This window comes from Amphiprion ocellaris, chromosome 6, assembly GCF_022539595.1.
Source record: "Amphiprion ocellaris isolate individual 3 ecotype Okinawa chromosome 6, ASM2253959v1, whole genome shotgun sequence".
In the NCBI taxonomy this organism is placed as follows: Eukaryota; Metazoa; Chordata; class Actinopteri; family Pomacentridae; genus Amphiprion; species Amphiprion ocellaris.
In genome coordinates, this window is record NC_072771.1 from 29,584,297 (window position 1) to 29,609,754 (window position 25,458).

Genomic DNA, 25,458 nt, shown 5'->3' on the forward strand with positions numbered 1-25,458 from the left:
CATCATGTGGTCTATTTTTTCACAGTAACCCTCCACACAATGAGACAAATTTAGGACAGGTCTTTTTTTTCCCCATTTTTATGTTGATGTTGCAACGATGCATTTTACAATCAGCTCTAATGGAGAAAGACATCTGTCCAATAATCGGATACTGGAGGGGGAGAAAAAAAAGTGTTCAATACGCTCCCTTAATCTTTCTCTTGAGCAATCTTTCTGTCACATTCTGTTGTGTCTGTCTTTCTCTCACACACAAGGGACAATCTTGAAGTCAGAAATAGAGAAATGGAATGGGGGAGGTCTGAATAAGACAAGAAACAGACAGAGAGGGGGAGACTGAGAACATGTCATCATAAATGTAATATCAGGCTCCACTTTAGTGAAAAAAAATGCCAATCTGCTTTTGATTTCAGCTTTGAGATGGATTTGATGGATATACAGCAGGCTTTGTTCGATACCTATGTGCTGATTCCCCTCAACCCCTCCACCCCCAACAGTGTGGCCTGTCAAAGCAAATTGATGATTTGCTTTGTTTTCTCAATAACACAGCAAATGATTCACTCCTTATTACCTATATGAAGATATATGATGACACAGGGACAAAGTGTGATGTTTCATAACAGGCTTCTTGGCCTTTTCTTAGCGCATGACTTCGTTAATTCTCTAAACAAACATTGAGTCAATATTTCTTAATGACAAACTTTGATTGCTTTTATTGTTTCAGTGCTACAAAGCTCGTGGCATGGGACGGAAATACCCAGCGTGCTTCATGATAAAAATGCATGGAATCAGCACATGACACGTCTTGCATGGCAATACAACGATGGCTACCGTCGCATATATGCTAAATAGTACTGTAGCTACAACACTGAACAAACATGAGCTTGTACATTAAGAGCAAAAAGTTCCTGTCTTGTCTCATTTCATGGTTGGGTTTATTATTATTATTTTTTACACGACCCTCATACGCACACCTAGAAGTCCCTGAATAAAATAGTCTGTATGTCATATTTTTGCTGTTTCTTTACAGTCATTGAACATTTCCTGCTGTCCTTTTATTTGCTCCACGTTCAGTTAAAAGTTTGATAAAACTGTGCACTTTTTACGGTCTGTGGAATTTGCATTTTATGATCTTCTTGAAAGCACTTTGGAAGTCTTTGTTGAAGTAGGCATATATGATGGGGTTGAGGAGAGAGTTGGAGTATCCCAGCCAGTTTATGACTGCACCCAGCCAGTCGGGCATGTAGCAGCTCTCTGCACAGAAAGGCAGCACCAGCGCGACGATGAAAAAGGGCAGCCAGCAGAAGATGAAAGTTCCCATGATGATCCCGAGCGTTTTCACCGTTTTACGCTCCCGGGCCAGTGCAAGCTTCCTCTTCGCCCCCGAGTTCTTTTCGTTCATGTTTTCGTAGCCGTGCGAGGACGACTGGGGGGTGTTGGGCAGAGGCAGGTGCGTCTTGGAGTTGCTGATAACTTCTATGATCTCTAGCGACTCGCCCTCGTCTCCATGCTTCACCGCGCCGTTTACGCACGGAGAACTGGCTTTGGAGTCGTCGCCGCGCTTCCAGCCCTTTCCTCCGGCCTCCCCGTTGGTTTTTTTGTGGAAGATGGCTGGAGACACGGCCGAGCACTTGTCTGACACTTTTGCCTTCTCGGTTTTCTTCACTGTCTTTCGAATCCGAAACCGAGCGGCCCTGAATATTCGCCCGTACAGGACCAGCATGAGGATGAGCGGAATGTAAAAAGCTCCAAACGTAGAGTAGATGGTGTAGCCCGGGTCCTGGCTGATCATGCAGGCGTCGGGATTCGCCCTGTCTTCGGCGCTTCTCCAGCCTAACATAGGCGGAATAGAGATGGAGAAACCAATTAACCAAGTGACGCTAATCAAGAACGCAGCTCTCCTGGGTGTCCGTTTATTTACATAGTCAATGGGGTCTGTTATGGCCCAGTACCTGTCCAAGGCGATTGCGCACAGATGCAGGATGGATGATGTGCAACACAGTACATCCAGAGAGATAAATAAATCACAAATCTCCTGCCCCAAAGTCCACTTGTTCAAAACCTGGTAGAGGGCCGCCATTGGCAGAACCAGCACCGAAACCATGAGGTCTGTCACTGCCAGGGATCCGATCAGATAGTTGGCCACATTCTGGAGAGATCTCTCCAGGGCGATGGCTGCCACGACGCACGCATTGCCAAATATGGAGCAGAGGATGAGGGCCCCCAGGAGCAGAGAAGTGATAATCTGATAACTCAGCACCAGGTCTGGCTGAGACCCAGACCCTGTGCCATTCTCACCCCCGTCCCAGTCGGCAACCACTTCCACCCCATCAGGGTAACCGCTTGTCGCGTTGCTGTCGTTGCCGCTTGCTGTTATAAAATCCATAATGTGACCACACTCAGAGCGCAACTTTCCCAAAGCAGTTGGGGACACACGAGTGGACAGAAAGGCAGGAGGCAGTCAGCCCGTCAGACTGCTGCTGCTGCTGCTGCTGTGCGCTTTACCGGGTCCATCGGACTTACCGAGTTCGTGCTGTCGCTCTCAGGACGCATGACGCAGGCGTGTTTGTGAGTGGGTGTGAGGGAAGCTTGTGTGTGTTGTAGCCCATGAGTGTTGACAGCCGGGTGCGCTCACTGGTACTGCGAATCATCTGAGCTTGGTGACGCCGTGAATTCATTTATACCAACAGCTTTGGGTACGTCAGACCGGGAGGAGGTCGCCCTGGAGTTTTGTGCCTTTGCTCTCCTTGTTGCTTCGTTTTTTACTGCAGACAACCGATGAGGGTGCAGAGCTCTGTACTTTCATTTTTTTCGCTTGTCATTTATTTTACCCTGTGGACTCACTGACTACAACATTCTGTGGATTTCCTTTTAGTTTAGCCTTCGTCTGAACCGGCAAATGCCAGCCAGGACTAATTTTAACGGATTTATTACAAAATAGCAAGATAGGCTGTCACTAAAAAACCAGCAAACAAGGCAAATCTGTCGGTGGAATACCTCAAGTGGACATATTAACCGAGAGAAACATCTTTCACGACTTCCAATTAACTTTTCCTTAAAGTCAGTTTCATTTGAAACACATTTTATCTGGTAAAATAGGTCAATTAGGACCCAAAAACAAGCATTCACAGGTGTAGTTTTGCATTTTGAACCGAGATGGAGGGAGAAAGGTAAAATTTCCAGAGCGCTGGGAGCGAAAGGTAGTTTCAGGACCAGAGACAGCTCCTCCACAACCCAGAGAGGAATACGGCTGCCATCTGCTGTCCACAGCCGGTACTGCAACCAAATGATGGCTGCTGCTCCATCTGGGCTCTGGGCTCAGGGAGGGGTTGGGCTCCAGTGGGAGATGATGGTAGGATGGCTGAAGAGAGACGATGACCAAACACCTCATATGTGACAGAGACAGAGCGAGAGGGGAATCCCTGGCAAACAGCAGTGACTTTTCTATCTGAGTGTATTTGAGCCAGCGATTAATGCCAGCAGTGAGCCTGAATAAACACAGCCAAACAAGGGTTACTTTGCAGGGTGAAGGGAGGAAGGAGGTTTCTGTTATATGGTCTAAGCATGGAAGATAATTTAACTCAAAATTCAAATTACTGAAAAAGAACTAATAAATAAACAATAACAACAGTAGCTATTAGCCTATCATAATTCCCCACTCAGGATAGTCAGATCAGACCTTAAAATGTTTAAAAGGAAAAGAAATCTGTATATTGTGGATTACACATCTGAGTATTGATATAAATTGAGACATATGAATAGGAAGCTTAAATGTAAAATTTAGATTTAAAACTTTAAATGGGAATGTGCAAATAAATTATCCCTGCTGGTCAGTGTCTCAGATGACTGTAACTGGGAGAATCAGTAGTTGCGACCTTCAGTGGAAGAGTTTTAGCCTTTTGTGTCTGTGGCATCAGACTGTATATAAAGATGGACTGTGTGTTAATCTTCACTCACATTGGCTGCCTTGAATTTGACTGACATTGCTTACGTTGTGAAAGCCCAGTAAATATAAATTAATCTTTTACAAAGGATTTATTGAGGTATTTTTACACCAGAAATTACATTTTTGCAAGTTTAATCACATCGGTTCATCAGCAGGAAATTTCTTCAAGTCAGCAGCGCTAACTTCAGCTGGACTTAACTAATATTATTCCCAGTTTGTGCCTTTCCTGTATAATGATTAATTCAAGTCACAATTTAATCTTCATAAAAAATAACTAGCACTGTTTGAAAAATCCCCAAACTGACCGTTTAACAGCATTTATCAATGTTGAGAAGCTTTGTTTTTGCAGAATTTGGGTGTTGAATCAGTCAGTTTTTCCAGGTGGGAAGTTTGAAGATTGTACCTGTGAATGTGTGTTGTTTTAAACCCACAATTAATCAAACTGGATTCACACATGAAATAATCTCCTAAAATACAATGACGCAAGTATAAGGCTCAGATCTTCTTTCTGTATGATGTTTCCCACGTGTGTGTGACCATCAAATGACATGCCATAAACAAAGATGGCTCCATCCAGATGTTCACAGTGTGATGTTGTGTAAGGATGCTTGAAAACAAATATTCCCCTGAGTCTTCATACAAATTGCAGTAAGCAGAAAACTCTGAAATAAAATCAATATTTGATGCGACCCCTCGTTGCCTTTAAAACAGCACCAACTCTACAAGGTATGCTTGCACACAGTTTTTCAAGTTACTTGGCAGGTAGGCAGCATCTTTGGAGGACTGTCACAGTTCTTCAGTGGATTTAACTGTCTCCAGTACTTTGGTATTTAAATATAATCCCAGACTGACTTCATGATGTTGAGAGCATTTAGCATCACAGAGACACACTCAAGTTTCCAGTCTCTGCTGAATAGAGAAACCAAAATACAAGCTGTTGAAGTATTTATGGAACTGTACATATAATTTTCTACTTTAGACAAACACCTAAAAATGAGGCATATAGCACATTCACACAAATCTGAAATGGCAGGTACAATTCAGTGCTTTTATTACACTAACTAATGAGGGGTAGATAAAGGATCAAATAGGTTCCTGGGCAGCAAACAACATCAGTAATACAAGATGCAAGAATGATGCAAGAATCTGACAAAACAAATTGGCTAAAGACTGTGAAAAGACAGCAAGTATATATATATATATATATATATATATATATATATATATATATATATATATATATATATATATATATATATATATATATATATATATATATTCTAAGATGATTAGAGAGTGGAAAACAGGTGAGGTGGGTGTGAGGAGTCAGGTGACTGAAACATGGAGGAAAGTGGGAGGATATCTATGCGGCGGATGGCGAGTGACAGTATACAGGGGTGTAATGGCAAAATTAAACAGGGATGTGACAATTACACTGATCTTCTTTGAATACAATGACGTAATCAATTAATTCTTCCATGTTATGCTTTGGAAGGTAAAATTATATATTGAAATGCATAACTTAAAATCATTATTGCTTTGTTATTTAACTTTGAAAACTTATCTCTCACACACACACACACACACACACACACACACACACAGACACACAGACACACACACATATATATACTGGGATGTCCACACATTTAATCGAATTAGTCAGCAGATTACATATTGGCCTTAATTAAATGTAACCCTTAAAATACTGGTGTTACTAATCCCATTTATAAAACTCTGCATCTAAAAAGAACAAACCCTTCTTTTATATCATCAATACACTCATTTACCTGCTATTTCAGGTCAAAATGACTGCTATGAAAAAGATCTATTATGGATGTCACACATCGTTCTTTGGTGTTCCTCTTCATTCACTGCACTAATGAATCTGTTATTGGGTCTAAAAGTTGCACAGGAGGTCCTTGATAATAATGCACCAGTAGAAATGAAATCACATACAGATATACACACAAACACAGAAATGACTCTGTGCTCTGCTTATCAACCAGTGAGTGAAAAAAGCTGACACCATGGTAGTGGACATGAGAAAAAGAAACGGTGGCTCTGGCTTTTTCACCTTATTTTTGTGAGTTCAGTGGTTGCATAGTGGTGTGTTTTCTATAGGTCACCCTGAACAATAGTGAGGCCATGAACAGTCCACCTATTGTACTGGGGCTCACTGCAGGGACTTTGTCTTTGTCAACAGTGTGGAATGCCCCAGGGGGCGAACAGGGGCAGGATAGGCCAAGCCAGAGAGCTGCACTGCTCACCTCCTCTGCACTGGAACAGTCCCTCTAGCTCTTAAAAAAAGAGCTTGAATCTATACATCCAGAAGAAGTGGGAGGCAGAAAGAAGACAGAGAGATGGATGACAGCAGGGGAAAGGCGAGGCTGTCTGGTTGAAGTGGCATCAGATGTGCTCTGCTGGTGACTGAGAGGCTTGAAAGTGCCATCATGAGCTCCCATGTGGGAGCTTCTGGTGTAAACGGCTCAAGCAGAGTTGGAGGTAGTGGAAGTGAGGATGGCAGTGAAGAAAACAGTAACAATGAGACCCATGCTTCGTGCTATAAGGCAGCAAGGCCTGTTCTGAGGAGTGCAGATTCGACCGGAGAGGGACGCTCGAGCAGCGTGGAGCAGCTGGCAAGGCCTGCCCTACCTGGGAGGAAAGCTTTTAAAAAGAGCTGCAGTGAAAACAACAGAGGAAGATGGAGAGAGGGAAACCAAGACAGGAGTGAAGGGAGACTAAGTGCTGAACATTTAGGAGGAAAGCCAAGACAGAGAACAACAGAACAAGCTCAGACACACAGAGAAGGAGCCCAGGATAGACAGGGAAGCACTGAAAGTTTATCCAGTAGTAACTCTGACATTCAAGTAAGCAGCATTTTGGAAATTGGAGAGGGATCAAACAGCTTGCAGAGAGGACACACATGTCCAAGACATCAGTGCAACGGCTACACTCGTACCGTCTCTTCCAGTTTAAGCTCTCGCTCTCCTCGGCCTGCTGTCCGAACCAGGTCTTCACCTCAGAGAGTATCCTCCAGGTCATCTGCAGGGGACTTGCACAGCTTCTCATTCACTTCATCCAGAGAGCAAGATCCATTCTGGGTGGAGGTGAGAACAGGGGCAACAATCGGACGTTCATCGCAAAGCCATCACTGTCAGACACACCTACCGTCTCTCACCTTCTCAGAGTTAGGAGAGGAAGAAGAAGAGGATGAGGAAGATGAGGAGAACGTGGAAGATGGTGAGGAAGGGGCCAGCGGGGTGATGGAGGTGATGAGTCAACCCATGACGTCAACATTGGTGCTGCCTTACATTCCTCACGGAGAGAGGAGGATAAGCAAAAGAGAGAAGAACAGGATTAAAAGTTTGAGGAGGAGGCAAAGGAGAAGAGAGAAGTGGAGACAAAGTCAACAGCAGGAGAGCAGACAGGTGAATGACACTGTATCACACTGGTACCGAAATCAATGTTATTTTACTGAATGTTTTGCCAGTGATTCAAGGATTAGGATTTGTGTGCAAAACCAGAAAGCTGGATGACATATTTTATCATTAAGCAAGTCAAACTTCTCCTGCATCTTTATCAGCTTGCACTAGCAGGATGCTTCATGAGGAGCATGTTGAAAAAGAAAACTTACTTGATCTTTAATTTTGCCAACATTGTGGCTTTAAGAGAGTTTGTGGATGCAGCAAACTCTAAAGCTTCTCAAGAGATGCCCTGAGATTTATAGTCAGGCACTTCCAGCCTTAAATTACCTAATCGATCCACTTAAAGGTCTATTTATGTTTTAAGATGGAAGGATAATGTAATGGAATGTAATGTGTGTGGCACAAAACAACAAGCACAAAAACCTGACTTAAATATTGCTGCACTGTATCCATTTTTCACAGTTTTTATTTATGACACTGACAGTGTTTGACTACACATGTTTCTGTGCGTGTGTCTGTTTTATGTTCATTTCATCTCGAGTCTGACTCTCTGACAGCCATATCAGCACCCAGCTCATTTCAATAGCCATTGTGTGTGTGGTTTAAAGTGGGGTCACAGCTGAATTAGTTGCATGATGGGACTCGGGCAGAGAGCCCTTCAAAACCAACCACACAAAAGAGCAGATTCTGTTTTGATTGGCTGCTGCAGCTCTGCAGTCATGTCAGTAGACTGAAATGATTCAGACTGTTGTATTACAGCAAACAGAATAAAATTAGTTGTATTCAGACTTTCATAATATCATTTTCCTAATTCTATTCCCCCCTGCTGAATGTATCATTTTTAGCTAAGATTTTTCCCTCTCTGGCTCACTGGAGTAGGTGTGTTATTATTGACCAGCTGTGATATACAAACATAGTACTCCCAGTATCAAGTTCGTGCAGGTATAACTGAGTTCATTATTATATCTGTGGGAGGAAACTGATGTCACTATGAGGAAAATGCATGAAAGTGTTTGTGGATTAAACAAACAGGATTTGACATGCTAATATGTGAGCTTTAATAATGCTAGTGACTCTGTATTTATGCTAAGCTAAACAAATGACCTCCTTTCTCAGTATGATACACAGACCCTTGAGAGTAATATTGATCTTCTTAGCTAACTTCCAGAGAAAAAGTTAAGCTTATTTGTCCAATTAGATATTCCTCTAAACTTTTATTTATTTGGTAGGAGGCTGCATGAGTATTCTTGCTCATTTATCATTACTAAACCTAATGTATGGCCTTTTCTCAGCTTTACCCAACTTTATAGCGGCAGAGTTGCATTCAGTCTCACTTGGGTACAGATATGCACAACCACAGCATTTCTGCTGTAGCCTCTGAACATCATTGCTGCACTCGGGACTTATGCTGGCTGGTCAGCAATAGCTTTTCCCAATTTTTTTAGCTTTGTCTGGATTGAACCCTCTGGTCACAAAGCCTGGTTTATATTTTGGAAATATGTATGAGTTTCAGCAAGTGAAAAGTTTTAGTTATTTAGCCCCCGTCCCAAACTGTCTCTAGAAATACTGCATTCGTGCAATTTTATCTTCTTGGTTTATTGAAAAGATAGATTTAGTCTCTCCACTCGAATCTCATGTGACTATCTGAGTGCAATGTGATGTGGTACTTTCTGAATGCAGTATACAGCCGGACGAAGGTACAGTGGGAGTTACTGTGCAATAACAAACCACAGGAAGTAATTTTTCCCTGTGTGATGGAGATACAGCTAGTGTTGGCTTGTTTCCAACTTGGCTTGTTTGTGCAAAAGTTGATGTCGTTTTTGTTGGTATATGAAGTTCAGCAAAAGCACATACTGTAATCACAAAAGAATTGAAATTCTGTAAAATTTAAACAAACTATATCTTTTTTAGGGTAGTGGTTTAGGAGCTGCAGCAGTCAAATTAAGCTCCAGTTAGTTTAAATGGTCAACTGGGTGTTTGAGCCAGAAAAATGTTGGCTTTATTAAGGTAATCTTTACTTCTGTAGGTTATAGAATGAGCATCTTGTATTTAGGCACCCATTTGCCACTGTAACCACGACAAAGCTGCCATGTTACAGTGCATGTTGCCAGGGGAGAGCCTCGGTGTCTGTGATTACCTGGGAGCGCTCTGTGTTCTCCTCTCTGTGTTAATGGCACACCTTGGGAAGTAGGGCTGGTGCAACAGGGAAGTCCCTGGAGGTTCCCCTGGGTGAGAAAGTGGTAATTACTCTGGAAAAACCCTCTAGGATTTTTTTTTTTTTTTTTTTTTTTTTTACAGCGCTATAGATGTAGACACCAATCCCTCGGGGGGCTGCCAACACACATCTGGAAAGGAGGAAGGAGATGGGGGACATAAGAAACCCCAGATACTGTTCTCAGAATGAGTTTTGGTACATCCACGCATGTGACTTATAGCTGGAATTTGGAAATGGGAAGCTGAGGATGGATTCATGTGCAGAGTCTCTTGGGAGGGAGGGCAAGTTGATGATTGAAAAATAGGAAAAGACTGTCTGTCTGTGGGTTTAAAATGAATATTTTTATCTTATTGTACTGTTTACGCATAACTCATAGTGTGGCCTGTATGAAAAACGTAGATTTAGGTGGTATAGCCTGAGATATATTACTTTTCTGTTTCTGCAAAATGAATGAAGTTCGTATTAAGGCCATCATCGGAGACACATTGTGTTCTCTAACAAACAGCGTTTATTTTTTACAGCAAGACTTGAGAATATGTAGGTAGGTAGACAGTTCACTCCACTGAACTCACACCTGACACCCTCAAGTCCTCACACATCTTACTGCACCGTCCAGGTGGGCGTCAAAGAGGCTTACACTCATCAAAGAGGGTGGAAACAGAGAAGAGCATTTCAAGCAGGATCTCAAGAGGACTGCGGAATAAAAAGACATTTTCACATATATTTACTTGCCAACTGGTAGAATGACATCTTGTAGTGATAATATATGCTTAACATCTCATATGTGAAGGGTTCAGATTTCTGGTTTGCTCCCATTAATACAGTTACCTGATGCAAGCAGTTATTAAAATACCTGTATGAGAAGGTCACTTCATGCAGGCATGACCAAGCAGAAATGGGTTTTGCAATGAAGAAAAAGCTGAAGCAAAAATCTCAAGAAAACTTTTGGCACATTTTCATTTATAATCATATCAGCATAGCAACTTTTAATCTTGTTTAAGGGATAACATTACATAAACATATATTTGCTTGCAAATTTACATATTTATGTTTGATTGCATCCATCAGTATTATATGCATGAGTCGGACGTCTGGAGTCATGCAAGGAAAGATGTTTGCTCTCATGTAATCTGGAAGTTGCGTGATTCTTCGTTATTTTAAAGTGTCTTTTCTACTTCTGGATTTTTCTCCACGCTCAGAGTTCAACAGGGAACCAATCCAGCAGCAGCAGCGAGGACGACGAGGGCCTGAGCGCCAGCGACAGGGAAGGTTACATCTGCGCTGTGTGCTTGGACGTGTACTTCAGTCCTTACATGTGTCATCCCTGCAACCACATCTTCTGTGAACCCTGTCTGAGGACGCTGGCTAAAAATAGCCCCACTAATACCCCGTGCCCCCTGTGCAGAACCATCATAACACATGTCTTCTTCCAAAAGGGTGAGAAAATGAGCAAAAATATGATTACTGTGCAATACAACAACAATCAGAAAGATGCATCAGTTGTGACAAACTATAGTCACATTTATACTACACCATTATCGGCATTCTAGACTGAACAAAAGATGTTTGTTTTTGAAGTACAGTCAATCAGAAACAGTAACTGCCTTTAAAAATGACGACACTAGAGACATAGTGTTGCATATATTACAGCTACATGTGGCTCCTATATTTGTTGCTTGTCATACAGATGACATCTAAGCTGCAGATCATTGTGAGAGCCCAGCTGCAGTCGTCCCACAGGGAGCAGAGTAGACCTTTAGTTCAGTTCTGACCAGATGAGTCACAGAGACTGAGAAGACAAAATCAAACGCAGTCTGAACACTTTCATTTAGTCCGCTCTGATGGAAATACGAAGTAGTATTCCTTTTTGGTAGAAAACATAAAAAGGAGAGATGCTTTTTTTTTAACCAGTGAAAAATCAAACCCTAACACTGTACATAATCTTTTACACAACAATGTCATGCGATGTACTGTAATAATGTGTGTTTTTGCATTTGTATGAATACATGTACTGGCAGCAGTATTTTATATAACCTCATGACGACTGCATACTGATTACATACAATGTAGTCTGATTTGGACAAGTGTATGAATAAGTAATGAACTTCTGTGAATCACGTTGGCCTACTTCTGGATGTATGTGGCAGACAGTGAGCAGTGAGGATGGGATGGTTATGAGGACTGTAGAAACACTGAGGGCTCTTGTTAATGATTAGATGACAAGATTAGATTCTTGTGTTGATTACCAGAGCCAAGGTCATGCAGAAACAGAACAGGGAGAAAATTAGGGTGGCTAGTGATGCAATGTCTGATGTCTTTTTTTTGAATACGCTGAATAAATCTGTCTCTTTGTCTGTCTCGTAGAGCTGAACCAAACGGCAAGGACGTTCTTCCCAAAGGAATATCTTTCTCGGAAACAGAACTTTCAGAAAGCAAGCTGTGCCAAGTGGCCTCTCCCAAGTTGCAGGAAACTCTTCCGCATCTTTGGTGGCAAGTTTTTAATTTCACATACATAGGATCAATAGTTAGACAAAACACCAGCAACACCAAAAAACATACTAATTTGGAATTTGAAACACAACTATATCTGCGCTCTATTTATACTGCAAGCTCTTGCATTTTCCATGTGCTTAGATAAAATTGCTTTCATTTGCCAAAGAGTTCTTGGAGGAGTGACTGGTTATTATGATATACATATTGTATCACAGTCACTTCTGTCAGCCGTGTAATTTTGTTGAAGAGCAAAAATAAGGTTAAATATTAAGATATTAACCTAATTGGCACAAAAGAAAAAAAATCTTAATCAGCCCCAAAAGGTAAACAAATTTAATGTGTATTTCATTGGTGGTAAAATACTTTTTTTTTTTACCATTGAATTGTCAATTTCCCCAAACTATTACATGATCTCTTCTAACAGTAGCTTGCCATTCTGATCCTTTTCTCATGATGAAAATTTGTCATCTTGCAACCTATTGTAACTCACATGAATCCAAGTGAGGCAGAAAGTGTGGAAATAATATATAAGTCAGTTCTGCTAAATTTTGGAATGTAATTTTTTAAGAAAAGAATCCATTTTTCAAATTAGGCTTCCAGAGGCAGTCCAGTCCTATTGCCAGGCGCCAGTTCCCCCATGGAGGAGGCTACCGTATGGACGCCATTGACTTCGAGGATGACTCTCGAGGCTGGCGATTCGACATGGACATGGTCATCATCTACATCTACTCAGTCAACTGGGTCATTGGCTTCTTCATATTCTGCTTTCTCTGCTATCTCTTCTTCCCTTCTTTTTGACAGAAGCAATTATGGGGCAACACAGACAGAGGAGAGCTTGAAGAGGAATGAGGGTAAAGTAATAAAATAAGGAATTAAAGATGAAGCAGAGGGCACTCGTGCTTATATGTAAGTGGAAAAGGGGGAGCTAAGTTGTAGAGGTTAATGAGATACCAGTGAGTGAATTTCAAGCAGGTGGGATGGTGGAGGGAAAACAACAACAGTGTGCCAGCTTGTTGCTTCTCATTAATAAATAATTGAAATGGGGAAATGGTGTAGGGCATGTTTGGGAATCCAATGTTCTGTGTTCTCTGTCTCCACATGATGCACATGTAATGTGGGTTGCACAACATGTCCTGTCCCTGTATGGAGGAGAGCTATTGCAACAGCTCTTAGCTTGTAGTGTTTCACCTACAATATCATCCCATTATGGTTTTATTTAATGCTGGACTGCTCCTAGACAAACTATTTTCATAATGTATAGTGACAAATTCACTACTAGGAATTTTATACAATAATGAATGGAATGGAAAATTCCAAGTTGCTGTTATTATAACTGCACAACTTAGACCCATTACTAATGGCTCATTGCAGGATGTGCAACTGACAACAGAACATATATTTATGCTTTTTTTATATACGACAATCAGTATTTGTAAAATGATATTAAAATGCATTTTCAAAATAATAAAGTAATTTGGAAAATGGAACAAATGCATGTTGGCACTGGGAAGATTCTGAGAGTTCTTGTTTATACTAATACCTTGTGCTCAAAATAAAAAAAATGCATTTCAGGGCAGCTGGAGGTATTAAATATTCCAGTGATGAATAATTATTAAATAATAACATGAACATGTTTTTAATGGAGTTGCAGGTTAATGCACCATGAAAAAAACATAATTGGGTGTCAGATTAGCTTTTGGGTTTGGGTTGAGGCCATTTGTAGTTTTATTAACCTCTGCGTTCCAGTTTCCCACCAAACACATTTTTGAAATTACATTACACATTGTGTCTTACTAGTTGTTTAGATTTTCTACATTTTATTTTATTTCCGTCATTTAGAAAGCATATTGCATGTTGTTTGTTCTCAAGCACCCCCTGGAGGGAATAGATCTTTGGTTGTAATAAGTCACTGTATTTTATATCAAATAAAGTTCACAAAGAAACACACGCCTGCAGGTATGTAGATGTGGATTTAAAAGCTTTAAAGTGAATTTCATGTTTGGTAGTAAACTATTAAACTTAGAATCTTTATGTACTTTGGTATACTTTTGCAATGACAAAGAAGTACAGCTCATTTATAGGTCATTAATTAATGTTGGTTAACTTATTGCAAACAAATCAGCTTTACACATTTATTAATAATGTGTTACAAATCAATTTCTGTATCATATGTATGCCATTGGTTTGTGAGAAGATAATATTTACATGTTATTTCAGTATTCATTATTGAGATCACAAATAGGCTTTTCTAGACTGAAAGTGGCATATTGGGATTAACAAATTATGTATAGGGGAAAACAAAACCATAATAATCTGCAATTATCATATATTTGTTTTGTTTTAATGTACATTACTTGTGTCTAAATATGGCTACAAATATTGTCCAGTAGAGCCATATTAGCCAGTCGGGTGAAGCTACCTGGTGTGTTGCAAGCTGGACAGGAGGAAAAGTCTCACTAAACAAACTGCCACCTTGGATATAAAGTTTTCACCCCTATGCCAGAAAAGTACCCAAAATTAGTGCAGGAAGCAAAGCAGCCCCAGATGGATATATTTGGGTTTAGTCTTTGGAAAGTAAAGGCTCTGGTTACTCCAGGATAGAGACTTGACTTTGTCCTCTACCAAATTTTCCAGGACATGAAGGGCCAGGCTGCAGGCTGCAGTTTGGAAAGTCAGTCAAACAGCACTGAGGCTAGCAACTCAGCAAAACTATCATTTAAATTTAACTCTTTGGCAATGTTTGAACATGTGTATTTATGAAAGAAATGCACGTTTTGGAGTAAAAGCCATTTTAGAACAATAAACTGGCTTGTCACTGCTAATCAACTTAAGGATTGGTTAAATCATTGTCTCTTTTCAGAAATCAACTCCAAAATCAGACACGATTGCTGCAGAATCCGTTTCAGGTAAATGAAAATGACATTGTACGTTTATCACTTCTTGGTGCTGCTTCAGGTGTTAATATGTGTGAATGCAGCTGTGTCTCTAGGTATAGATCTGAAACCCTTAAAGACATCCTTTCCATCGTAATTTTAAAGTAATGGAGGTTCAGGAAGAACACTGACTACAGGCTGACTCTCTTCTCATTCTGAATATATGCTGCACACTTTTGTTGTGAAAAGCAAAAACTGGCAAATAATCGGTGAAATCCAGCAATGGATTCAAGCACATTTACAGTGCAAGCCTATAAATGTTGAATGAGTGTATTTTCCTGCATGATCTGTTGTGGTGTAACCATAGACAACAATCCTGCACATTTATTGATCAATTATACATTTTTATTCTCATATATAGTTATGTGTGTCTTAATTCTTGGATTCCAGAGGTAGCAACTTGTGTGTGTGGTTTTGCACTTACAGAATTCATGTTGTGGGGACATAATTCAGTCTATAGTCACAGCTTTACCTTTCTTGAACCAAGTGCTCAGGCACCGTGGTTTGAGACCAGGGTTATTTTCAGGCAGGTAGTGGTTATAGTCACAGGAAGTCTCTAGGAAATAAATGTGGGTCAGTCATGGAAAAACAGCACCATGTGTGTTTGTACATACTTCAGTGTTACTTTTTCATACTTTATTCAAACATCATTGAATTTTCAAACATCACAGTTCCAAACTCAGCCTTGTGTCTGTGAACTCCAAAAAGCAACACTAACATACCACACATTCCTACATTATAGACGTTAAGAGTATTATGTTAATACTGCCGTAAAGATAGTGTGACAGACGTTTAAATGTGCCATATAACTAACTTTAAGCTCCATTTAACTGGGCCTGCATATAAAGATAAATATGCCATAGTAGTCTGCGTCCATTTAGAGCCAGTTTAAATTGTGGTATTGGGTAATAAAAGTTTACTGTAATATTGATTTCATTTTAATTCTGCCTCTCCTGGATGGAGGCAAAGTGGCCAGTAGCCAGAATTTCACAGGGAGTTCATACGGAGCTCAGCAGGGCGGGGGTCTGACTTGATGGGCCCTATTAGTATTCGCGTCCTTTGGGTGCGCAGTGTTGCCAGCCACAGAGCCACGTCAGGCCTGTAGCAACTGCTCGTCTTCTGCTGCCTCTCCAAGGTTAGAGATAGGCCCAGCCCGACGAGCCCGAGACTCTCACAGGAACAAGACACCGGGAGCCGAGCCGACACCGCGATACCGGGAATTAAGTTTTTCGGTTCTTTTGTTCGGATTTTCAAGCTCAGAATTCTCCGGCGCGGACACCGGCGGCGCGTATTTCTGCGCAGCAAAGAAAAACCGATCGCTATCGCCCTCCGCGCTTTCATGGAAACGCGCAATCATAAAAAATGGTTGCATTTGGAGAGTCTCCGTGAATGCGATCGCCTCCTCTTGACAGCGGTGCGTCAGGAAAGACGCCTCAGCTAGCTGTGGACTCTCGGTTGGGTGTGAAGTCTTCTCTGCTGCCGCTGGAGTGAAGGTGACTTGCGCCCCGTTGCAGTCGAGGCAATGCGGAGAGGAGCCACGGGCGCTCATCCGGCACTTCTCCTGCGCTTTCAGCCTCGTCTGGGAAAACACTCGCTCCCTCTCCCACATTAGAAAGGTGGGGGAGAGAGAACGAACGCGAGGGGGATAGAGCAATAACAGTAATCGAGGTTCAAAAAAACCTCTCCCAGCCAGTAGTTGGCGAAGGTGAACTGAGCGCAAAAGCGGAGAGGAGAGGATAAGGTGAACAGTTAAGGGGGGTTGCCGAGGCAGGAAGAGAGAAAGTGGTTGGAGTTTGGAAGGTGGGGGGATAAAGGCACACACAAAAAATCGTTCCGTCTTAGGGCTGTTTTAATAGTGGATGTGTATGCATGAGTTCTGCATCGAATGGGCGCAAAAACCGCCCCAGATCGGCCGGGAACATCTTCCAGATCGGCAAGCCTCCTTACCGAGACCCACAGAGGAGGGAGAGCACCGAAAGTACCCGCAAAGCCCAGCGAGCCGTGGCCGACTGCAGAATGGTAGGTTTGCGGCACGTCAATGCCTGCATGGTGCCTCCGATAAAGAGCGCTGTGTTTATTATCCCAACCGCTCTTTGTTCTTGGACTGATCGACTATCCCGTGCATGCAAGGGTGCACAAGCTGCTAATATCTGCACGAAGAAGAAGGGGGGGAAAGAGACTATAACCAGGTCTGGCAGCCTAAAAATAGCTGTAGCCGTATGCATTTGCATTGCTTTGTTGGCAGTGAAGCCAAACAGAACAAACCTCGGCGTGCAGATCGACTGTGTGATTTGCATTCAGAGTGTGGAGAAGCTGCTCGGGCTGGTTTCTTTTTTTTTTTTTAAAATGACCAGAATCAGGGATTACCTGCTGGGGGTAGTTGGTGGATCTTGGCACAGATGTCCCGTGTTTTGACACAGAGATGACAGGATTGATAGAGGCTGCTGCTGCTGCTGCTGCTGCTGCTTCAGCCCCGTTCATACATTAGCGAGCGTCATGGAGCCTCGCTGTTCGCTTACAGGACTACAGCAGGGATGCAGGAGTTGCACGAAACGAGAAAAAAAAAATACTAGTGCACCATCAAGCTCCAGCTCCGAGATTATTCGTGCAAAAACAATCAGATTTAACAATAATGGAAATCACCAATCTTGTGCGTTTTATCGTGCGCTCTTGGCTGATTTAAAAAAAAAAAAAGATTTTTCGTAGCAATGATTCACTTTTCTTCTCTTTGTTTCTTGAGCTTTTGTGGCCACATATGTGCAAGGTTGCAGTTTTTTGTTCTTGTTGTTGAAATCCTGCTTTACTGAAGCATAGCAGCATGCATCCCTGCACATGGCACCTTATTTGTCCCCAGTGTAGGAAGAAAATAAGAAGAAGCCCAAAGGCTGGATATAGTACAGCACAGCATTTCCTTCTTGGCACCTTTTTCATGTGGACAGAAGTCAAAAATAAACTTCTGTGTTTGTGTTACTTGCATGGATCCTAACTTATTTTCTGTTTCCCTGTAACGCAGATCGTCCAGGAATTCAATACACTCGTGGCTTTGTACCGTGAGCTTGTCATCTCCATTGGTGAGATCACCGTCGACTGTCCTTCCTTACGGGCTGAAATGCTGAAGACCCGAACTAAAGGCTGCGAAATGGCGAGAGCTGCTCACCACAGCCTCTCCTTGATATCGGGGTGAGTTGTGCACAGAGCTGTCCATGGTCCTGGAATTTTTTATTTATTTTTTAACGCACCAAACGGGGCGCTCTGCAACACACTGCAGAGTCTCAAGTTGTAAAGTATCTAATTTTTACCAAAGTAGGCAAAATCTCTCATTTGCATAAGCGTCCCCATTTTTAGGCTCCTGTGTATGTATTTTGTAAGCCTACTCTTCAAAAGAAATCAGCCAAGTGTCTGTCTGCTCCATTAAACTGGAAAGTTTTAAAGGTGGAAAAAACTAAACAGAACACGAGACCGGCTTTTAAAAATCATGACATCTCTAATTTGCCAGAGAGAGAGCTTCACCAGGAAGCAATCACAGCTACATACTGTAACTGATCACTGCCCCATTAGCTGGGCCTAAAACGTTAATGCACCAAGTGGAATGGAAGTGGAATGCTTCCCAGAACGAATATCTGCGATAATAGTATCAATAATGTGGAACCAATGGCTTTTTTTGTTCTTGTTGCTTGAAATGTATTGTGAGTGTCTGGAAAGTTTGTGAATGTGCAGAATCTTTGGGGTTTCCTTATCTTCAATAATAACAAAAGATACAACTGTGAAGCACTCGGTGCAAAGTGGTTCGTCTGAATGTGTTTTCATGCTAAATTACATTACAAGTGCCTTGTTTTGTTTGTTTGTGATGGAAGTTTTGCCTTAAGATGGAGAGAGATCCTTAAATAGACTTGGCCCACAGCAGCTCTTCTATGTTGGTGCCAGTGGAAGAAGGGCAAAGTGAGGTTTGGGATTCGAGGATCCTCAGTGAGGCTGACTTGGCTCCTTCAAACTTACTTAAATAACAATTGGACAGGCTGGAGCCAGCAGTGAGAGAGATTTTGGAGGATGTCTGCAGTGTTAGCTGCTTCCCCAAGCTCAGGCATTGTTGGAACAATACCAGCATCATATTTACTCCAGCAGATTTCTCCTTATAATTGGCATACACATATATAAACAATGAGACAGCCATATATTTTTATAAGGAGTTTAAAATGTGTCTACTCTGCTCTGTAACCTATTTCCTGGTTCAATAATAATTCCACATGCTATGTCATATATTAGGAATGCACATCCTTTAATGTGACAAAATATTTTCACTCAGTGTATGTGGGCTTTAAAGTACATGTGCTCATGCAGTTAGCCAGTAAATGCTTTCCATCATGTGGATGCATTAATCATACAACATTAATTGAATGTGGGCATTTCAGTTTCTTTTTATTACAAGAGATTAATAACATTGTGCGGAATGTTTACATTGCACTATTCTTTTTTCCAATATGTACCTCTTAATCAAAACCCTAGTTACAGTTATACCTGTTTCTCCAAAATGAATACTAACTATTACAGTCCTGCACTTGAATATGCAGCAGCTCTTAAGTTCCCACCCATTTTCACAATCAACACACATTGTAAACCTCCGTCTCTAAAACCCCTCCAGGCCGCTTCAGTGTCTGTCTCCACTAACTGGTGTCGCAGAGCTTGAATTAGATGCCGCAGATCATTCCCCTTTAATAAAATAAAGTCAGTGTGTCTGAATGGTTTGAGTGATGCGTGGCCCCTCCAATGTGCGAGAGCAGAGCTGATAAGCGGGATAGCGTTGGTGACAGCTGTGCTTTAGCAACGGCACTGTAGACGGCAGCACTGTGACAAAGCAGGGACGGCAAGGAGATGCTCGCTGTTGGAAGAGGGGAATTCAACAGCCTGATTTGTGCGAGAAATGTTTGTACCAGGTGCAAGTTTCACGCCTTTCATCTCCGTCATTTTCCCATGTGATATCACACCCGCTGAATATCACCTGCTGTAGTTTCCCCTCGAACACCAGATTTGTATGGTTGCGAAGCAGCTACTGTGATGTCTCATAAAAACCTAGTGATCAGCTGAGATTATGTTACTTTTGGTTGTTAAACAATAGATTGAGCATGATCACACAAAATGCAGTCGGTAGCAAATTTTTCAGAATGACCAAGACAAAAGGTACAATTTATCCATCATCAATGCAAACTCTGTATCTCATCAGGACATTTTAATCCAGTAGACTCTTTTTTTGAATCACTGCTATTGATGGATTGAGGTTATTGTTCAGGTTGTTGAGCACATGAATGTATTCAGAAACAAGCAGAATTGTCACTATTACTGCTGTTTATGATGTGACACAGAAGATATGCATATCTATCGTAGGGTCAAAGTAAAAGCACATAATGGGGCTCAGTCTGTGCATTTGAGAAATAATCAATTCTGGTGAATTTGATGCTTGTTTCTTTACTTGCTGACTTTATACGATATGTTTATACTAAAATGCTGTTTACCACTTTATTTTTTGCCTGGTTATACACATCGGAACAGTGTCTTTTCAGGGGCATAATGTTTTCAGGTTGTCTGTTTGTTTATCCCATTTGAATTTCTTCAACCATTAACTTGGACTTAAGGATGAACTGATTAGATTTTAGTGATCAAAGGTCAAGGTCACCGTGACCTCATGCATCTAGTTCTTGTTGACATAGACGTTCCATGAGCTTTAACATGAACTGATTTGATTTTGGCGTGTGAAAATCACAAAACATGTTATTCGGCCATAACTAAAGAATACATATGCTAATTGCAAGAAAATTTCATGTCTATCAGGATAAACAGAGGGCATTTTATATCCAAAAGGTCAAAGGTCAAGTCGGGACGAACTGCAACTTTATTGGTTGGTGGAGGCCTAGAAACCGCATTTACATTGATCCAATACTTTCTTTAGTTGAGCTACTGCTAGTTTCAGGCTTAGGATTAGCAGAATATTTATCCATCCATTATCTATACACTGCTTAATCCTCTGTATGGTCGCAGGGGGGCTGGAGCTTATCCCAGCTGACACTAGGTGAAGGCAGGTGACACTCTGGACAGGTCACCAGTCTTTCAACCAATCAAGTACACTCGCATTCACACCTACAGACAATTTAGAATCATTGATTAGCCTCAGCATGTTTTTGGACTGAGGGAGGAAGCCGTAGACCTGGTGAAAACCCACACATGCACAGGGAGAAAATGCAAACTCCACACAGAAAAATCCCAGGCCCAGGCCAGGGCGCAAACCAGGGATCCGTTCCACTGAGCAGCCCCAAAAATATTTATTTATTTCCAAAATAAATTTAAACTGGGTATTTAAAACCGGTCCTTGCATTCAGAGTTCACCAAGTTCCAGCTAGCAAGTAACTTTTGGTTTGTTCTCACTATGTGTCATTTCAGGCCAGAGGATGGGGAGATCCACCCTGAGATCTGTAGACTGTTCATCCAGCTGCAGTGCTGTCTGGAGATGTACATCACAGAGATGTTAAAATCTGTCTGCTTGCTGGGATCCCTGCAGCTCCATCGGAAAGGTTAGTAAATGGATGTATGGATAGCTTATAGACAGCATGCTTTGTTATGGCTTTTTAAAATTAAATATGCAAAAATGCAGAAAGAACCCAGAAACCCATTAGAAGACAATCACATTTCAACATAAATGCTTAGAAGTGTTTATATACTGAAAACTTTGTATCTTATTTTTAATCCAGATTCACCAATAAACCAATCAATATTACTGTAAATCTGAACAAATCTAAACTAGAGCTCATATGCTATTTTAATCAAATTTACTATGATCATGTGTAATTTTAGGTCAATTGTTTTTCGTGTATTAACGTGCCTAGTGATGGTACGCGATTAATTCTACTTTCTGTGTGCTTTAGGTAAGGATTCATGTGGTCCTCCTGGGGTCGACAGTAAGACTGAGGAGAGCTCAGACATCCCCATCCTGGAGGACACCTCTTCCTCCCCCACTGACTGTCCTCAGCTCTGCTGGCTGGTGGCCACTGACATAGAAAACATAGAAAAGTAGGTAGATATATGTGTTGTGTTTTGTCTGCCTGGACAAGAGAAAGTGTTGTGTGTTTGAATTTGTGTGTTTATTATGGTTTAAATAGTGTTACTCATTCATTTTTATTCATCATTTGTTACATTTGTTGTAGGAAACATAATACAAAGTATGCAAGGGACTTTATATGAAAACATTTTGTAATAATCTATCATCTGACTATTTACAGCAGTAAACAAGGCAACAAAAAACTGCTTTACATATTTTTTCTAATTTAACATCCTATAAAGAATGGAAGGAACTATGACAGCCTACATTACTGGCAACCTACAGCATATATACAATCACTGTACTGTTTAAATCAAAGATAAACATGAAATCTAATGTAATATATATGATTCTTTTTTTTTTTTTTACAGTTATTTGGATTACTTTATAAAATTTTTAACTCAAATATAAACAGAGTTGCTGGCCCATAGTTTGACAGTTTACAAACTCCTTGAAAAATACTGGCATTGCATCTAGTAGTCACTGTGTGCACTGTGTTGTGTCAGAGTGTTTTATTGTAGTAGGTACTGAAATAAGACAGTAATACGTTTACAGAATATTTTGAGATACTTTTTTAGATGTGGCTGCAAAAATGACAGAAGGTTTTGCTAGGTTTGTGGGTCTGTTTACAGCCACAGTGTTGGGTTGCACCTCATTTTGGGATCAAATAGCAGGTCTTCATAACGTATGTTAAGGTTAGGATCAGGGTTATGATGAGGGTAAAGTTTACATCACTTTTTTTAAAGTGATGGAAACATGATTGTGTGTGTATATGTGAGAATATACTACCCGATTTAGAACTTTGCCCATTTGTATCCTTGCAGGGATATGAGGGAGATGAAGAACCTTCTCAGTAAACTCAGGGAGACAATGCCTTTACCACTGAAGAACCAAGGTAAGAAGAAAAACTTTACCTTCTTGCTCACAACCTCACACACACCAGAACGCCACACAGCATTATTATCAAAAATATTTATTTGGATAATAATGAGCGGTTCAGCCTCGTAGAAACACTGCATCATGGCTAAAAGTAGCAAAAAGTGCATGACTTGGCTGTGTGTCCATGTGCTCCTGTGCCCAGATGACAGCAGTTTGCTGAACCTGACTCCCTACCCGCTTGTCCGACAGAGGAAGAGGCGGTTCTTTGGGCTCTGTTGCCTGGTAACCAGCTAAGGGCCCCGCCTTTGTGGGTAGGAGGCAGCAACAAAGACACCATTACCCACTGTCCTTTACCACTTGTGTCTCCCACCAATCTATTACTGCCATTTTCAAATAAATTGTCTCTTTCTTCTTTTTTTTTTTAAAGGCTGCCCATTTTATAATTTTATTTTGTAATACAAAGAAGAATTGTAACTGCAATGTAATGAAAAACAAAAGTCATGAACATATATTTTAAGATATTTTGCAACAGATTCTCCCTTTTTTGGTAAATGAAGTCAGATATCTGCTTGTCTAATGTAAAAGCGAATGAGAGGTCATCTGAAAACAGTGTCAATGTTCAATTACTTCCATAAGCCTGAGTGACTGAAATGGCAATTCATGTTTTAAAAAAGGGAATATAAATGTCTGTTTTGTCAGAAATCATGTGATAACTTATGAATAGACGCCGTTCGAATATTTGAGGATGGCACTTGCAAAGACAAAGTTATATCTTCGTCTGTCTACGCCGAGATGACAGGTTTGTGCAGAATAAGTTTGTTGTGTATTACAGTCTCTGTTTTCTGTTTCTTGCTGTTTTTCTTCTCAATGTACTTAATTTAGTCTTCCATAAACCAAGAACCTGTACCCAACTTAAACTTTCCAGCTTCGAAAAGGAATATATGATACACTACTCAAAAGAAAACTTCTTTGCACACAATATCTATCCATAAATTGACATTAGACTTGTATATACACATACTCTTAACACAATGCTCTCTGAATTATTTTCAAAGTTGGAGGTGGTTAGCAAAGAATCTGCCTGTTGATATGAGCTGGGAGGATTTCTCTCTGTCTGAGGCAGTCAGAGGGCAGGAAGTTTGGTTTATTAAAGAGGTTGATCAATGATTATGGCACGGTGAAGATACAGTAGTCAAAGCTGATATAGGTCATTTTACATTGTTAATAAAACTTTTGTTATTGAAACTTAACTAGTGTCCCTAACTGTTTTGCCTGTAATCTCCTGAAATGTCCACTAGGTGGCGATAAACGATCAAAATAGACTTGTGGAACGCATTGTGGGGAAAAATATGAGTTATACTGTGAAGGTTAAAGGATGGCTCAAAGACCATTGTCACCCCCCAAAACAAGGTTGCATTTAAACTGGATAGACAGATAGATGCTGGTGTAGTTTTATATGTAAAAGCTACTTAACCAACCGTTTTGGGTAACTATTTTCAAAGGCAAACATAAACAAAACAGATTTTTCTTTAATGATATAATACATTCATGGTGACCCAAACACATCCATACAGGTCACAAAATGTCACTGAATGATATGATGAAAGTGTACACAATCAGACACTCCCACTTTGATTCTTCCATCGCCAAAACACCAAATACTGGATATCTTTGGAAAGAAGGGAGATAAACTAGTTTTCTATAAATGTAACCATTTTACGCACCGGTTTTGGCAGCTTTTTGTATCCAAACACATTGCTAATGTTTTTTTTTTCACCCTTTTTCCACTTATATATATGTGTGTTTTTTTTAAAAAAACCCGGAGCACATGGGGAGCGATAGCTTACCTGTACATGCCTGAATATTCTGCCAGTTTGTGTGTATCCCCTTCCTTTCAGAGGGCCAGCCTGTGTGCTACCACTCAGAAGAACTTCTAGCACCTTTCCTCTCAGCCACCAGCCTTTGTGAACAACACGTGAAACGGTGAAACGCATGTGCCGACTATACGCATTCTGATGTCATGACGAAACATTGAGGAGTTGGTATCTTCACACTGTTTCAGAGGCAGGTTCAAACACACACACACACACACACACACACACACACACACACACACACACACACACACACACACACACACAAACACACACACACACACATGCACTCACACCATGAGAGGGCAGCGAGCCAGAGGCAGGAATAGACTGTCAGCAGGGGGTTTGCTTGGCAGGCTGAACGCTGTCTGGTTTAGTAAGCACAGGACATCTTTTGAAATCTCAGTCCAGAAAACAGATTTTCAAACATTACCTCAAGGGACATTTACAAAACTATTTTTCTCAAAATGAAGCCCTACTTCTTTTTTGCCGTTTGATGTGAATACGACTCAAACAGCGTCAGAAACAAGAGGCTTTGCAACCCGCTGTCTGAAACGGCAACATAATTTACTGTCTGTAAATACATATTTATCTGTGATATTTACAGTA

The 25,458-nt window shown here is 41.0% G+C and overlaps 3 protein-coding genes across 3 annotated transcripts; 2 read left to right on the forward strand and 1 right to left on the reverse strand.

Moving 5' to 3' along the window:
- Positions 1-682: 682 nt before the first annotated feature.
- Positions 683-2,706, reverse strand: htr1aa (5-hydroxytryptamine (serotonin) receptor 1A a). The gene has a single exon (XM_023282454.3). The coding sequence runs from the start codon at positions 2,381-2,383 to the stop codon at positions 1,100-1,102; it is 1,284 nt and encodes a 427-aa protein (XP_023138222.1). The 5' UTR covers positions 2,384-2,706; the 3' UTR covers positions 683-1,099.
- Positions 2,707-6,184: 3,478 nt separating this feature from the next.
- Positions 6,185-13,574, forward strand: rnf180a (ring finger protein 180a). The gene is made up of 4 exons (XM_035953849.2): positions 6,185-7,374; positions 10,786-11,023; positions 11,951-12,076; positions 12,672-13,574. The coding sequence occupies exons 1-4, from the start codon at positions 6,397-6,399 to the stop codon at positions 12,875-12,877; spliced, it is 1,548 nt and encodes a 515-aa protein (XP_035809742.1). The 5' UTR covers positions 6,185-6,396; the 3' UTR covers positions 12,878-13,574.
- Positions 13,575-16,881: 3,307 nt separating this feature from the next.
- On the forward strand, positions 16,882-24,225 carry rgs7bpa (regulator of G protein signaling 7 binding protein a). The gene is made up of 6 exons (XM_023282455.3): positions 16,882-17,031; positions 18,026-18,192; positions 21,442-21,572; positions 21,924-22,068; positions 22,921-22,991; positions 23,178-24,225. The coding sequence occupies exons 1-6, from the start codon at positions 16,882-16,884 to the stop codon at positions 23,267-23,269; spliced, it is 756 nt and encodes a 251-aa protein (XP_023138223.1). The 3' UTR covers positions 23,270-24,225.
- The last annotated feature ends 1,233 nt before the right edge of the window (positions 24,226-25,458 follow it).

Excerpts from the sequence above, each read along its gene's own strand:
- htr1aa (XM_023282454.3), bottom strand. The coding sequence starts at position 2,383 with ATGGATTTTATAACAGCAAGCGGCAACGACAGCAACGCGACAAGCGGT.
- rnf180a (XM_035953849.2), top strand. The coding sequence starts at position 6,397 with ATGAGCTCCCATGTGGGAGCTTCTGGTGTAAACGGCTCAAGCAGAGTT. Across the intron at positions 7,375-10,785 it reads AACAGCAGGAGAGCAGACAG|AGTTCAACAGGGAACCAATC; the intron begins GTGAATGACACT and ends CTCCACGCTCAG. Across the intron at positions 12,077-12,671 it reads ACTCTTCCGCATCTTTGGTG|GCTTCCAGAGGCAGTCCAGT; the intron begins GCAAGTTTTTAA and ends TTTTCAAATTAG.
- rgs7bpa (XM_023282455.3), top strand. The coding sequence starts at position 16,882 with ATGAGTTCTGCATCGAATGGGCGCAAAAACCGCCCCAGATCGGCCGGG. Across the intron at positions 18,193-21,441 it reads AGCCTCTCCTTGATATCGGG|GCCAGAGGATGGGGAGATCC; the intron begins GTGAGTTGTGCA and ends GTGTCATTTCAG. Across the intron at positions 21,573-21,923 it reads CCTGCAGCTCCATCGGAAAG|GTAAGGATTCATGTGGTCCT; the intron begins GTTAGTAAATGG and ends TGTGTGCTTTAG.